Raw genomic sequence first — 15,452 nt, 5'->3', positions numbered from 1 at the left:
ACACATAATTTCCTATATACAAAGCCAGGCTGACCATCTTTAACCAGTCCTTGCCTTTCCAAATACATATAGATCCTGTATTTCAGAATCCCCTCCAACAACTTACATACCAGTAATGTCAGGTTCACTGGGATGTAGATCTCTGGCTATTCCTTGCAAGCTTTGTTAAATAATGGCACTACTTTTGCCATCTTCTAGGCTTCTGGTACTTAATCCGTAGCTGCCAATGAGACAACTAACTCTGCCAGGGGCCCTGTAGTTTCTTCCCCAGTGTTCCACAATGTCCTGGTATACACTTGATCAGCTGCTGGGAATTTATCTACATATACATTTTAAGATTTCTAGAACCACCACATCTTTTTCAAGATATCACTGTTTACTTTCCTCAGTTCCCTAGCTTGCATTCTTTCAGTGGTAAATACCAACAGGAAATATCCTTAAGGATCTCATCCATCTCCTGTGGTTCTGTACTGAGACGGCCTCATTGATCTTTAAGGGGCCCAATTCTCCCCCTGGTTACTCTTTTGCCCTTAATATACCTGTAGAATCTCTTTGAATTTTCCTTTACCCTATCTGCCAAAATGTGGCCATGCCAGTTTTGGAATGGGTGAACAAGGCCAGAAATCACCGGACAGGCCAAGCAGCATCTCAGGAGCACAAAAGCTGACATTTCGGGCCTAGACCCTTTGGAGAGCCCAAAATGTCAGCTTTTGTGCTCCTAAGATGCTGCTTGGCCTGCTGTGTTCATCCAGCTTCACACTTTGTTATCTTGGATTCTCCAGCATCTGCAGTTCCCATTATCTCAGAAATCACCCGACACCAAGTTATGGTCAAACGGCTTTATTTGAAAACACAAGCTTTTTATGCCTCACTCCTTCAGGTGTTAGTGAGAGAGGTGGAATCAGACACAGAATTCATGAGGAAAAGATCAAAGGGTCACACTATTGATGAGGCTGTATTAAACAAACCTGAAATGCTGTTAAATCTTTAATCAGTTGGAAGGTTTTAACTGATTAGTATATATATATCCTTTCGATTCACTGTCCCAAGAGAGCTAAGGGCTTTATCAGTGTAAAGAAGAGGTGACATTTTAGGTCAGAAACACACACACGAACAAGACGGAGAGAGTCTGTTAGGTTTGTTTAATACATCCTCATCAGTAGTGGGACCTTTTGATCTTTTATTTATAAATTCTGTGTCTGATACTACCTCTCTCACTAACACTTGAAGGAAGAGCGAGGCTCCAAAAGCTTGTGTTTTCAGATAAACCTATTGGACCATAACCTGGTGTTGTGAGATTTATGATCTATCTGCCAAAGCTATCGCATGTCCCCTGTTCGCTCTCCTTATTTCCATCATAAGTGTACTTCAAATCCCCTATAGTCCTGAAGAGATTCACTTGTTTCCAGCTGTCCATATCTGACATATCCCTCTAGTTTCTTGACCAAAGCCTCAATATCTCTAATCATTCGGTGTTCCCTAACCTGGTCCTAATGTCTTGATATCTCATTTTTGAAAGCCTCCCGCTGCTCCCTTTAACTGCTGTACTAACCTCAGTATTCTGTCTTGTCTCACTACTGCTTAGGGCCTCAACCCACTGCCAGACTAATTTAAACCCTGCCAAGTAGCTCTAGCAAATCTTACCACCACGATATTGGGGCCCCTCCAGTTGAGGTGCAATCCATCCCACTTGCACAGGCCACCTCTGTCCCTGAAGAGAACCCAATTATCCAAATATTTAAAGCCCCACCCCTCTCCACCAGCTCCTTAACCACAAATTCATTTGCCCAATCCTCCTGTTTATACTCTCACCTGCATATGTTGTAGGAAGTAAAGTACTTGAAACATAGACTCACGCAGCATGGAAACAAACCCTTCGATCTAACCGTTCCATGCCAATCATAATCCCAAACTAAAATCAACCCCACCTGACTGCACTCAGCTCATTGTAAGGACCAAAATGAATCAAAATAAACTACTCTAAAAACTATAATAAATCTAGAAGGAAGCTTGCAATCTCGGGAGTAGCTGAAAGATCCACATTACCCTCAGCCCACTATCAAGATTTGAATGACAAAAGTGTAGAAGCAAATTGAACAAAGATAGATCTTTAATTAAAATCTGTTGATCTTCAGTTTTAAAAAAATAAGTCTATGAAATAGCATGAAAACAGCCTTGAGCTGTGAATCAGAACACAGAATTAAAAGCCTAGACGGATGGATCAGTGGAACTATCAAAAAGAAAAGGGGAAGTTTTGAACTGTGATGCCAATTTGGAGAACACAAATGGTTTTCAATATGGAAAAGTGAATTCAAACTTTAATAGTGGCTATGAAAATATTTAAGGAAAAGAATGAGAGCTGATGAGTAAATTGGAAGAGATTAAGGAGCAGTCATTAACATGGAGGAAAAAGTTCCAAATGAATTCTTATCCTTTTCATGGCTGAGTGATCACCTGCTATGTTTCTCAGCTCCTCATTTTTAATGTTTCAGTGGAAAGAGGTGGCTGTTCCTGTAATATAGTACTACTGGTGCCTGCATACCTTTGTTAACTCAAGGTTTTACTAAATATGTTGGCAACATATTTGTGGGCTACAATATAGAAAGCCTGCTTTCCATACATGACACAGTGTAAGTTGTAAATGTTCAGTGAAAGGAGTGGTTCAGCTTTTTCCCCATTCTAAAATTTTTTAGGTTCCTTGCCTATTAAGGTAAATAGCCAAGATCTTTTCCTTAGGGTGAGGGCGAGTAGGTCCAAAATTAGTGGGCATATTTTTAAGATGAGAGGAGAAAAAATTAAAAAAGGTACCTGAGGGAAATGTTTTCACACAGAGGGTGGTTTACATGTGGAATGAACTAATCAGAGGAAGTGGTAGATACAGGTACTGTTACACATTTAAGAGACATTTGGGCAAGTACATGAACAGGAAAAGTTTTTAGAGGGATATAGGCCAAACACTGGCAAATGGGACTAGTTTAGTTTGGAAAACTTGGTCAGCATGGACAAGTTGGGCTGAAAGATTTGTTTCTGTGCTGTATCACTTTCTGACTCTAGAAAAGAGGGATGTGGAATTGAGGAATATTAAATCAGACTCAATGGGCTGAATGGCCTACTCCAGAACACTGACGTGAAATGATAAAGCTTTGATACTTGGCTCTGAAACAAAGGCAAGTGAATTGACAGTTGCTAAGCAATTAACCAACCTGAAAATAAACTATATATTAAAAAAGTGAACAAATATGTTTGGAGGAAATTGTAAAAAGTAATGGAAATAAAATCTCCAATTATGAAGAATCAGAAGGAAGAGAATAAATGTGATGCAGAGGCAGAGGCACCTCACTCAGCTAAACTTAAAGAAAAAATGGCTTGGGGAAATACAGCAAAACTCCCTCAACATGTATGTATATTCAACTGAAATGTAAAAACCATGTTGCAGAGCAAGTGATTGATGAAGATAAATTTGAAACTGGTTGTCGATCACAAATGCATGCTTTCCAGAGTAAAAATTAAAGCATCTGGTGAAATAGTGGCTCTGTTAAAAGAGAAAAGCAAGAAGAAACCCATGTTCTTCTCTGTTCAAGTTATGAAATCTATTTGAAAATCACCCATCGTGCAGTGTGATTAATGTAGCAGGGGAAGCCATGTAAATACTAGTTTGCAGTTATAAACCTATGCTATAAAATAGATACAAAATAACCCTTCACTGTCCACAATACCACCAACTTTGATGTCATCCATAAACCTTAACTTTTAATGGCACACTTATACCTGAGCCCTCAAAACTCCCAGGACGTTTCCATAATTTTGACCTCAATATTTAGCTGCCTACTGGAAACAGAAATACAAGCTGGTCAGGATGTTACAAAAGAAAACTTTTATGTATCTTCACTACATTTAATTGACAGTGAGAAGATAATGCAACATATATAAAAAATTGATGTTCTGCCAAGAGTTTAAAGGGAAGACAGAGGAAGAAACCATTGGCGTCGAGTCATGATTTTTGTTTAAATCTTGCTAATCCTACTTGTTACATGTAGTTGCTTCTCAGAAGCTTTCCTTTTTTTTTCTAGAAAAAAGGTGATGAATCCATTTCCTGTTGTATCCAGTTTTCTTTTATAGAATCCCTACAGTGGGAAGCAGGCCATTTGGCCTGTTGAGAGCATAACAGCCCTCCGAAGAGGATCCTATGCCTGTAATCCTACATTTCCCATGACCAGTCCACCTAACCTACACATCTTTGTGGGAAGATATTGGAGCATCCAAAGAAAACCTGCGCAGACACGGGAAGAATGCAGGGCAAACTCCACACAGTCAGTGGCCCAAGGGTGAAACTGAACCCACACAGGTCCCTGGTTCTGTGAGGCAACAGTGCTAACCACTGAGTCACCATGAGGCCTTTTGTACTGGACAAACTAAAAATCTGAAATGTAACATTTAGAGCACATTCAGTCCCAAGATTTTTAGGACAATAAAGAGGCAAACGTTCAGTTTAGGCCAATAAGGTGGCAGAGTTTCTTGCAAGGCTTCAATAGGTTAGTTACAACAATTTGGGGTCAATGAAGAGGAGTTGAAAACTTGCAAGTAGTTGGGAAAGTCAATTTGTACAGGAAACGAGAGGATGAAAGAGATGTAGACTCCATGTCAGGCACTACTGCTTTTAACCATACTGTTGACATGAGGAAACTGAATTGCACAGGCTGAGAGATTCAGGGAGAAGTTGGTAGGCAGCTAAAATTTGAGGTCAAGGTTCTGGAAACATCCTGGGAGCTTTGAGGGCTCAGATAAAACAGTGTATCACTAACAGTTAAGTTTGTGAACGACACCAAAATTGGTGATATAATGGACAATAAAAAAGGTTATTTAAGATTATAAAAAGATTTTGATTAACTGGATCAATGGGCTGAGCTGTGACCAATGGAATTTAATTTGCATAAATGTAAGGTATTGCAATTTGATCAAACAAACAAGGGCAAGAATTATACAATTAAAAGTAGTACCTTGGGTAGTGTTGTAGAACAGAGACACCATGGAGTTCAGATACATAATTCTTTGAGGTTTGCATCACATGTAGATGGTTAAAAAGTCATTTATCACACTTGCCTTCTTGCTGAGAACTTTGAATACAGGAGTTAGGATGTCATTGTTGACATTGTTAGGACACTGATGAGACCTATTCTGAGTTCTGGGTGACCTCCATTAAGCTGAAGATGATTCAGAAAAGATTTACTGGGGGGTTGTGAGGAATGGAAGGTTTGATTTTTAAGTAGAGGCTGGGACATTTTTCACTGGAACGTACGAGGTTGAGGGGTGACCTTATGGAAGTTTATAAAATCATGACGGGTATAGATAAGGCGAATGGCAAGTTTCTTTCCCAGGGCCATATTTTCAGGCGAGAGGAGGAAGATTTAAAAAAGACACGAGGGGCAACTGTTTTACACTGAGGGAGGCTTGTGTGTGGAATGAACTTCCAGAGGAAGTGATGGATGTGGTAGAGTTAACAACACTTAAATTAGTTCATTAAAAAAATGTTTGGGGGGGGATATGGGCCAAGTGCGAGCAGGTGGGACTAGCTTATTTTAGGATAATGGTCAACATAGACTGGTTGGGCCGAAGGGGCTGTTTCTGTGCCACATGGCTGTATAACTCTACAGGTGAGAGTGGAAGTTGGAAAACCTGTGCGCAAGATTGGTGCTCGGAGAAATGCAGGGGATTCACCAGATTGGTGAAGCTAGTTGTCCACAAGCACGCTGAAATTGTGATTGCAGCTATGATTTTAAGTAAGTGCTTAGTGCAGTTTCCAACATCCAGAGAGAGAAGTGTCGACCTGGGAAAGAGGCCGATGGCCAGCATGGGAGCAATCATTGGGCAGTCCACAACAGAGTGGCATGAGGCATTACTTTAAAAGGCAAGATCAGAAATGAGGGAAGTTTAATGAGATATGAAGACGCACTGTATCGTTAGTGTCTGGGAGGGAATTGCTGAGAAATCTATGGGATCTGTCTAGTTCACATTTACCATTTGATGTGTAATGCGGGCTGTTTGATCTCAGTTTATTGTCCATGTTTGCGGCATTAATTCGGAGGTTTAGAAATTAGTTACACGTGTAGTAGATTGTATTACTGTCCTAATGCTACATAATAAAGTTTATCATTGTTTGTGGAATCTTGCAGCTTTGTTTTCTTAGTAGGTCCCCCGGATCTCATACTTTGCTTTCGTTTTTTTAAAAAAGTTAAAGTTACAGGTTCTTATCCAGAAAGTAACACAAAGTTGCTGATCTAGTCTAAGATCATAACAAGGACTCAACTGAATGCCTCCACCAGGAAGACTGATGTCTGTTTTTGTACTGGATAGTTTAGATTTTACCATAGGGATCTCTGCTGGTCCTGATGGCTTTCCATCTGATATATTAATTGCTGGCACCAACTTGACACTGGGCAATGTTTTGACTTCTCACAATGCCTTTCTTTACGAAAACTGATTACCAAACCTTGGATGCCAATAAGATTTGAAATGAGGATACAAGCAAAAGAAGTGGCTTTTTAAAAAAAAATCTCTCCCTTGTCTATAACCAATCCAAAATTAGATCAGCAGCAAATCAATGTTGAAATTAGCAACTGTTTCTGAACCTTATTCTAAAACTGCATCCTTTTAGGTATTGCCTATTGATACCATTGAATGTGTAGAGTTTAATGATTTAATCATCTTTGTTCACATTTCCTGGTTCCAGGTTGATAATCTTGAGCTGGAGATTTGCTTTGGGGGACAAGAAACATGAGTTAGGACACATTCCCAGGACGTGAAATAGGGCTACCATTTAAACAGTTGAAATTTTGGGCATGTCCCCACTTGGCACGAAGATAGGCTCACTGTAAATTAGCAGCAGTTGGTGAGTGTTTGAAGCTGGAGGGAAAATTGGAGGCTTTCCAGCTCTCAGCAGTATGAATGGCATATAACAGAGAGGGGGCTTCAAAAAGAATAGCAGCCTTCTAAAAACAATCCAACAGAAATAGTTGCTAGGCCACTGTGTGGGGCAAGGTCCTCTGGATGGTGACTTCTGAACATACCTGCTTCCATGGAAGCACTAATGCCTCCCCACCCCCAAAGCAGTTGAGCTGCCTCTCCCCAACCATTGTTACTTCTGAAAACTTGGGTCTAACAGGAAAATCCCAATCGACCTCCTTTATTTACCTTTACCAGGGCTCTTTGCAAGTTTCCAGCCTCTTAGGCTGCTCATCCTTGCTGGCCCCCAGCTCACTACAGTTGACTGCAGCTGATTCCAAGAACAGGGTGGAGAAACTATGTGCTAGACTCTGTCCACCTTTGTTCCCAACTTTGACTGGGCTCAAGAATTTTGTCCCTTATTGTTTCTCTATAGTGAAATCTGTTGTTTTTCCTCACATCCATCCAGATCACAAGTACATTTCCAAGGTTATACAAAACCACATTGGTGTGGATTTCCTAATTGTGTGAATAATAGATCAGCCCAAATTAAATTCCAGTCTGATCATTTTTTACTTTTTTACCCTTTTAAATTGTTTACTTACTAACACATCTAGCATTATGAGGCTATATAAAAATAAACTAAGTGCTGGAGAAACGCAGCAGGTCTCATATTTCTGTGGAGAGAAAGCAAAGTTAATATTTTGAGCGTGGTATGACTTCTTCAGAACTGATATTCTCTGAAGTTCTTCATTTTTAAAGAAGAGTCATACTGGACTTTAACTCTGTTTGTCTCTCCAAAGATGCTGCCAGACCTGCTGAGTTTCTCCAGCACTGTTTTTATTTCAAATTTCCAGCATCCTCAACACTTTATACTATCCTAACCCCATCCCTCCCATCACCACTGATGGAAACAGGCAGAAAAGTAGTAAATGAATTGCATTCATATAGCACTGTTCACAATCTCAGAACTTCCTGAAGTGCTTTACAGCCAATTACTATTTTGAAGGGGGACAGGCTCACTCTTGTAGTAAGGAACTCTCATTGTCCTGTGGAATTTGGGGTTCAACAATATGAATAGGAAAGCAACACAATCTTGATGTACAACTGGGTGAGGTGCTGTGCTTATTTGACATTGAGCAGCCTGGAATCACCAATGGTACTGCTGCAGACCCCTCACAAAAATTGAAGAAAATTTCCCAATAAATGATCTTCTGTTGTCTTTCAGCCTGATCACCACCTTATCTTGAACCCTTCGCTTACCTGGACAGGCTGGAATCTACAATGGAGTTGCTGGATTCCAGCACATTCTCACTGTTAATCTAGTGAGAAAAAAGCAGCAGGTTGATGATTCAAATAAAACTCAGAAAAGAAAATGGTTTTAAATTTTAACCCTTTGCAACTGCTGGGCAGAATGTTCACTAGGCTCATCCTCTGCTTGACAGAAGCAGCCTCTTTGCCATGAATCATAAACTCAGAAGCCTTCCCAAAATCAAGACTTTATTCAGTTGTCCCTGACAGCCAGTAAATTGAAGTACTTCAGAAACTTTCATTGTTTTTAAACACCATTTCTATATCTCATGACCCATGTGCTAAACCACAGAATATTAAAACTTACCAACCTGTGCAAATGAAATGATCCAAGTTCCCAATGTCCTTGACAATTTTGTTGTAATGATTGCAGATAATATTCCATTCTGTCTCATCTTTACCGTTAAATCCTTCTGCTATAACCAACTTAATTTCTTTCATGTACATTGGGATCACAAATGGATATTGAATTGATAGTTTTCCTGAAAATAATTACAACAAGCAATTAAAACTATAAATCAAACATGGAATTTCAGATGCTGAAGATCTGAAATAAACAAAACAGAAATTGCTGGAGAAACTCAGCAAGTCTAGCAGCATCTGTGGAGAGAGAAACAGAGCTAATATTTAAAGTCCAGTGTCCCTTCATATTATTATGCATTTTGATCAACTCAGAAGAGGCTTCAACTGTGCTACATTTCTGACTCCAGTATTAATCGGTGAAGGTGTTTTATTGGCTCAAGCTTCAAGATCTAAGGTGATGAGAGAGTGACACCTGGGCCACACATAACCAGATGTAGTATTAAGGAGTCCTTGGCAAAATTAGAGTCAATGGGACTGAGAACGAAACCTCACCATTGGTTGGAGTTGTACCTGGCACAGAGGAAGAAATAAAAAAATTGGGGCAGTCACTTTACTGAGTTTATACTGTAGCCCTCCCAACAGGAAAGGGAGATAGAGGAATGGATATATCAGCAAATCGTAGAAAAATGAGAGAAACAGGGGGTTTATAGGGGATTTCAACTTTGCTAATATCAAACTCTCATTCCCATTGACTCTAATATTAAACTGGATCGCCTTAGCGCGTGGGGGTGGAATTTTTAAAATATATCTAGAACAGCTTTTGGTGCACGTCCTACTAGCCATGCTTGATCTAATTCTTGGGGATGAAGGCAATAAAGTGGTTGAAGTGTCAGTAGGTGAGCATTTTGGGGCGAGTGACCATAACTCTTAAGTTTCAAAGTTATTATGAAAAGAGACAAGGATGGAGCAGGAGCAGAAGTGAAGTGTCTAAACTGGGTGTAGGTTGGTTTCAATATCATTAGACAGGATCTGGCAAATATAGACTGGGAGCTGGTAAGTTTACATTTGGAAAGTGAGACTCTTTTCATTGTGGTATAGTCAGAATTCAGGGCCAGCATGTTCCTGTAAGGGCAAGGGCAGCAAGTCTGCAGAACCCTGGATATTGAGAGTTTGATTAAGAAAAAGGAGGGAACTTTTGTCAGGTACAGACCATTGAAAAGAGGAGAGTGTACAAGGCTGCTTAAAAAGGAAATTAGGAGAGAAAACAGAGTCATGAAATATCTCTGGCAGATAGGTTCAGGAAAAAACCCCAAGCATTTTAAAAGAACATTAAAGAGTAAAAAGATTACCAGAGAAACAGTGGGACTTATTAGGGACCAAAGGGACAACACATCAGTGGAGCCAGTAGATGTGGGTGAGGTCTTAAACAACTATTTCTCATCTGTCTTAACTAAGGAGAAAGACATTGTAGCTGGAGATTTCAGTTGGAAGGTGACGTTCTGATGTTCGAGAGAATGATAAGATTAATACGGAGAGGTATTAGATGTTTTAGAGGGCATAAAGACATGTAAATATCCAGGGCCTAATGAAATATACCTCAGTCTGCTATAGGAAGCATAGGAGGAGATGGCTGAAGCCCTGACGGATATATTCAAGACTTTGCTGGCCATAGGTGAAGTCCAGATGACTGGATGATGGCTAATGTGTTCCTTGTTTAAGAAGAGCAGCAGGGATAGACCATGTCATTTCTGACATCAGAGGTAGGGACATTATTGGAAAAAGTTCTGAAGGATAGGATTAATCGACAACTGGAAGGTAAGGATTGATCAGGGATCATCAGCATGGATTTAGTAAAGAGAGATCCTGTCTGACTAATACAATTGAGTCTTTTTAAAAAAAAGTGGCAAAATATATTGATGGGGGTAGTGTAGCTGATGTGGTTTACATGGACTTCAGTAACACCTTTAACAAGGTCCCTCATGGAAGCCTGGTCCAAAAAAGATGCTATGGGATCCACAGCAAAGTGGCAAATTGGATCCAAAACTAATTTGCAAATAATAGGCAAAAGATGATGCTGTAGGTCTGTGATTGGAAGTCTGTGACCAGCAGTATACCACACGGATTGGAGCTGGGACACCTGCTTTTTGTTAAGTACATTAATAACTTGGATGTGAATAGAGAAGGTGTAATTAATAAGTTTGTAGATGATATGAAAATTGGAGGCGTTGTTGATGGTGAGGAGGATGGTCACAGGCTGCAGTCTGACATTGATCAGCTGGATAATTGGGTAGAGCAATGGCAGATGGAATTTAATCTGATAAGGGTGAGTCTGAGTGGTCCGATAAGGGAAGGACGTACACAATAAATGGTAGGTAGCGAGTTTTGAGAGGATTTGTAGCTCAGGTTGAGTTTCTGGATGTGAGTTTGCTCGCTGAGCTGGAAGGTTCGTTTTCAGACGTTTCATCACCATTCTAGGTAACATCAGTGAGCCTCCGGTGAAGCGCTGGTGTTATGTCCCGCTTTCTATTTATCTGTTTAGGTTTCCTTGGGTTGGTGATGTCATTTCCTGCGTTGGTGATGTCATTTCCTTTTTTTCTCAGATGGTAGATTGGCTCCAAATCAATGTGTTTGTTGATGGAGTTCCGGTTGGAATGCCATGCTTCTAGGAATTCTCGTGCGTGTCTCTGTTTGGCGTGTCCTAGGATGGATGTGTTGTCCCAATCAAAGTGGTGTCCTTCCTCATCTGTATGTAAGGATACTAGTGATAGTGAGTCATGTCGTTTTGTGGCTAGTTGATGTTCATGTATCCTGGTGGCTAGCTTTCTGCCTGTTTGTCCAATGTAGTGTTTGTCACAGTTCTTGCAAGGTATTTTGTAGATAACGTTCGTTTTGCTTGTTGTCTGTATAGGGTCTTTTAAGTTCATTAGCTGCTGTTTTAGTGTGTTGCTGGGTTTGTGGGCTACCCTGATGCCAAGAGGTCCGAGTAGTCTGGCAGTCATTTCCGAAATGTCTTTGATGTAGGGGAGAGTGGTTATGGTTCCTGGGCCCGTTTTGTCTGTTTGTTTGGGTTTGTTGCTGAGAAATCGGTATTGGGTACCCGTTCTTTTTGAATATGCTGTATAGGTGATTTTCTTCTGCTCTTCGTAGTTCCTCTGTGCTGCAGTGTGTGGTGGCTCATTGGAATTATGTTCTAATGCAGCTTCGTTTGTGGGTGGTGGGATGTTTGCTCCTGTAGTTCAGTATTTGGTCCGTATGTGTTGTTTTCCTGTCGATGCTGGTTTGAAGTTCCCCATTGACTGTTCGCTCTACTGCTACATCTAGGAATGGCAGTTTGTTGGAAGCTGCTTCCAACTCAAAAAAAGGAAGAAAGTGAAGAAGAAAAATGAGTGAGATGGGTAAAGTAAAAAGATGACAGAGAAGTGGGAGACATTGGGGTTATGCAGCTTATATTGTCTCAGATTTAATATCACATCTTGCTGAGTTTATGGACCCCAGGTGAGGTGCATTAGTGCAGCACAATTATTCTGAGGACCATTGAGTTGGCAAAGGGAAATCTACGATCTTTTACCTAGCAACGCCACTGGAATGATATCTGTGGAGATATAGTCTGAAACAAACACAGAATGCTGGAGAAACACAGCTAGAGGCCTGGCAGCATCTGTGGAGAGAGAAACAGAGTTAATGTTTGGAGTCTGGTAATGACTTCTTCAGAACCTGTTGTGGAACCTTCTTCAGAACCAGGACCTGTTGTGACTATTTTTTTGAGAATCCTACAGTAGGCCATTCAGCCCATTAAGTATACACTAGCCCTCCAACGACATATCACCCAGACCCAACCCATCTCCGAAACCCTGTAATTCAATGGCTAATCAACCTAACCTACGCATCCCTAGACACTATGGGAATTTTAACATGGCCAATCCACCTAGCCTATACATCTTTGGACTGTGGGAGGAAAGTGGAGCACCCAGACATGGGAGAATGTGCAAACTTTGCACAGGCAGTTGCTTAAGTGTGGAATTGAACCTGGATCCCTGGTGCTACGAGGCAGCAGCATTAACCACTGAACCACTGTGCAACCCCTGTTTTGAAGATGAGTTATACCAGACTTGAAATATTACCTCTGCTTCTCTCCAGGTGTTACCTGATCTGTTGAGGTTTTCCAGCACTCTGCTTGTTTCAGATTTCTAACAGCTGCATTATTTTGCCTTTGTTCAAGCTGATGACAGTTTTCTTACCTACAGCACATATTTAAATACAAGGGAGCCATATACCCTAGAAATACAACACATTCAGAACAGATGTTAAATGGAGTAAACCGATTTGGACATTTTAATAAAGAGTTTAGAAAGAAGAAAATATATTTTGTTACTTTATTTACTTCAGTGTTTTGTTGTGAGAGCTGGAACACAATTTTTAAAAATGGATCCGTCCTGCTCAGTATATGGAATCTAGAATTCTCTATCAACATGAGAATTAAATGGATACAACACATTGTAGGAAACTTGAATAAAAATTGAAGGATCAAAAAAGGACACATAATAACAAATAAAAATTTGAAAGCAAATTATGTACTTGCCATTGTCAATTATACTATGACCCAGCAGAAATTCCTGTTCGTATATCTGTTTCACACGGAGCTGTTGCAATTCCTGATCCTTTGACTTGGGATTGTTCATTTCTCTATAGGTCAGGTCTTCTGTTGATATGATTGTGACAGGCAAGTTGAAATTTAGCAACACTTCCTTCATTGTGAAGGGACCTATGTGATAATGTCATATGAAAGAATGGAATGAGATCAAGTTATTTGGCTCAACAACTTTATTTCTCAATGGTTTCTGTTTTTATTCCCTGTAAACTTTCAGATTCTATTTAATTTTCTGAAAGAAGCAGCAACTTGAATACAGACTTTTTATAAATATGGTTGCAGAGTGCCTAGCAAAAGTGCCATACTGATCAATACAGATCATCTTCAGATACTTTTTCCAATGACTATCCATCCAAACATTAGGAGTGGGGGCATTGACTGATGATTGCCCAAAATGGATGAGTGCTCCAACATCGATACCGCCCAGGAAAAAGCTGCCCACTTGATAGGCATCCTATCTACCATCTTTAACATTCACTCCCTCCATCACTGACACTCAGGAGCAGCAGTGCATACCATCTACAAGATGAACTGCACAAATTCACCAACGCTCCTCAGAGCATCTCCAAAACCCATGGCCTCTACACCATCCTTAAAGGTCAAGGTGGGGAAGACACATGGGAACACCACCTGTAAGTTGCCCTCCAAGCCATCACTATCCTGGCTTGGAAATATATCACTGCTTCTTTAGCGATGCTGGGTCAAAATCCTGGAACTGCCTCCCTGCCAACCATTTCAGAAAACTTGCCACAACCTTCCAAAACATAAGTCTTTATTCCCTTCGACAAAGAATGGATCCAGGCAAATGAAGGTGAATGAAAGCAGCAGTTTCGTGACTACATTCTGGATGATTTTTGTCATTTGCATGGCTTCTGGAAGAATATCAATGGGACAGTCAGTGATCTTTCCTGGAATTTCCTCCCTAACTCTAAACCTATCATTAACACAACTGGACTTGAAGAGAAGATGATTAGACTTTGTCCTGTTGGAGATGATCACTGTTTGACATTTATGTGGTACGAATGTTGCTGACTAGTTGAGGCACTCGGGACAGAATCATGTGAAAGCTATCTTTGAATGTCCAAAACCTTACGTTGTAATTACAAGAAGAAAATCTAGTTGCACTGCCCTCCCTTCACAGAATTTGTTACAATACCCTGTAGCTGGGTCAATATCCTGAATGTCCCCAACCAACCCTATTGCTTGAGAATTTCAAACAGAATGTGCACAAACCCCTTCTCAAGACAATGTAAAAACGGACAGTCAATATAGTCTTCCACATCCTGTGAAATAATTTTTTTTTGGTTTGCATGAGAAATATTAACAGATTGGAGAGGCTGGAAAGAGCTTTATAATTTCCATTGGTTTGTTTGCTGTGCAAATGAAGCAGAAATCAATATTTGACCAAAGGATGACAGTAGGTTTCACTAATTGAGCTATTATACAATCTGATTCAATGCTCCCATGAGTAATGAATGCAGTGTTTGAGAAATAAAAGTTACCACTTTTATATTTCTGGTGTAGCACATTAAACATCACCGACTCTAGGTTTACAGGGATCGACAGGACTGTTCGATTGTTGGATTCCACTATGGCCCTCTTTTGTGAATATAACGAATGAATCCTAAGGATCTGCAAAAACAAACTTGTATAAAGTGACCTGTTATTGAACTGTACAGATACTAATACATATTTCCTTTTGTCAGGCAACACTATTCTGTTCACTTGGAATTTTCTTTCAATGTACTGTATGATTTTTTTTAAAAAATCTCTGAACAAATTCATTTAATTTCTCACTAGTATAGAAACACTGCACGTTGATGCTCCATGTATTGTGCCACATATTAGAAAGGGAGAGCTGGGCAGCATAGAGCCTTTGTTCTGTGCATGAGGATGTTATACCTTCACAAAACTATAGTTCCATTCAGCTGGAAGCTGAATAGTTCCTTGGAAAACCAATAATTCACTCCGAATCGATTTCAATTGAGTGGCTAAGGAGGGCAAGCACTGCAAATGGCCCAGTGAAATTAGTAATATGCAAAGAATGTTGGATAATGATTCAATGGGGCAGAACATCTCCTGCAATGTGTCTGATCTCAATCTAACCTCAACAGGACATGCACCACTAGGGATTCTAATGTTGTATGCTTCAAAGTTACAAAGTTAAACAAATGAAAGTTTGTTTTTAAGCAGCTAAAAGGGTATTGAGATGTTTAAAGTCTTGATTCACACCTTATCAATATGGCTGTCT

General features: G+C 40.1%; 1 protein-coding gene across 1 annotated transcript in view; it reads right to left on the bottom strand.

Moving 5' to 3' along the window:
- LOC125446709 (uncharacterized) overlaps positions 1-15,452 on the bottom strand; it is a 29,998-nt gene that overhangs the window by 3,973 nt on the left and 10,573 nt on the right. The window contains exons 2-4 of the mRNA XM_048520443.2: positions 14,704-14,833; positions 13,133-13,315; positions 8,562-8,732 (exon numbers count right to left, since the gene is read on the bottom strand). Coding sequence (XP_048376400.1) covers positions 8,562-8,732; positions 13,133-13,315; positions 14,704-14,833 — 484 coding nt within the window. The remainder of the gene's footprint in view (positions 1-8,561; positions 8,733-13,132; positions 13,316-14,703; positions 14,834-15,452) is intronic.

Source organism: Stegostoma tigrinum, chromosome 36, assembly GCF_030684315.1.
Source record: "Stegostoma tigrinum isolate sSteTig4 chromosome 36, sSteTig4.hap1, whole genome shotgun sequence".
Taxonomy (NCBI): Eukaryota; Metazoa; Chordata; class Chondrichthyes; order Orectolobiformes; family Stegostomatidae; genus Stegostoma; species Stegostoma tigrinum.
Note: the sequence above shows the minus strand (reverse complement) of the source record. Positions and strands in the feature narration are given on the sequence as shown.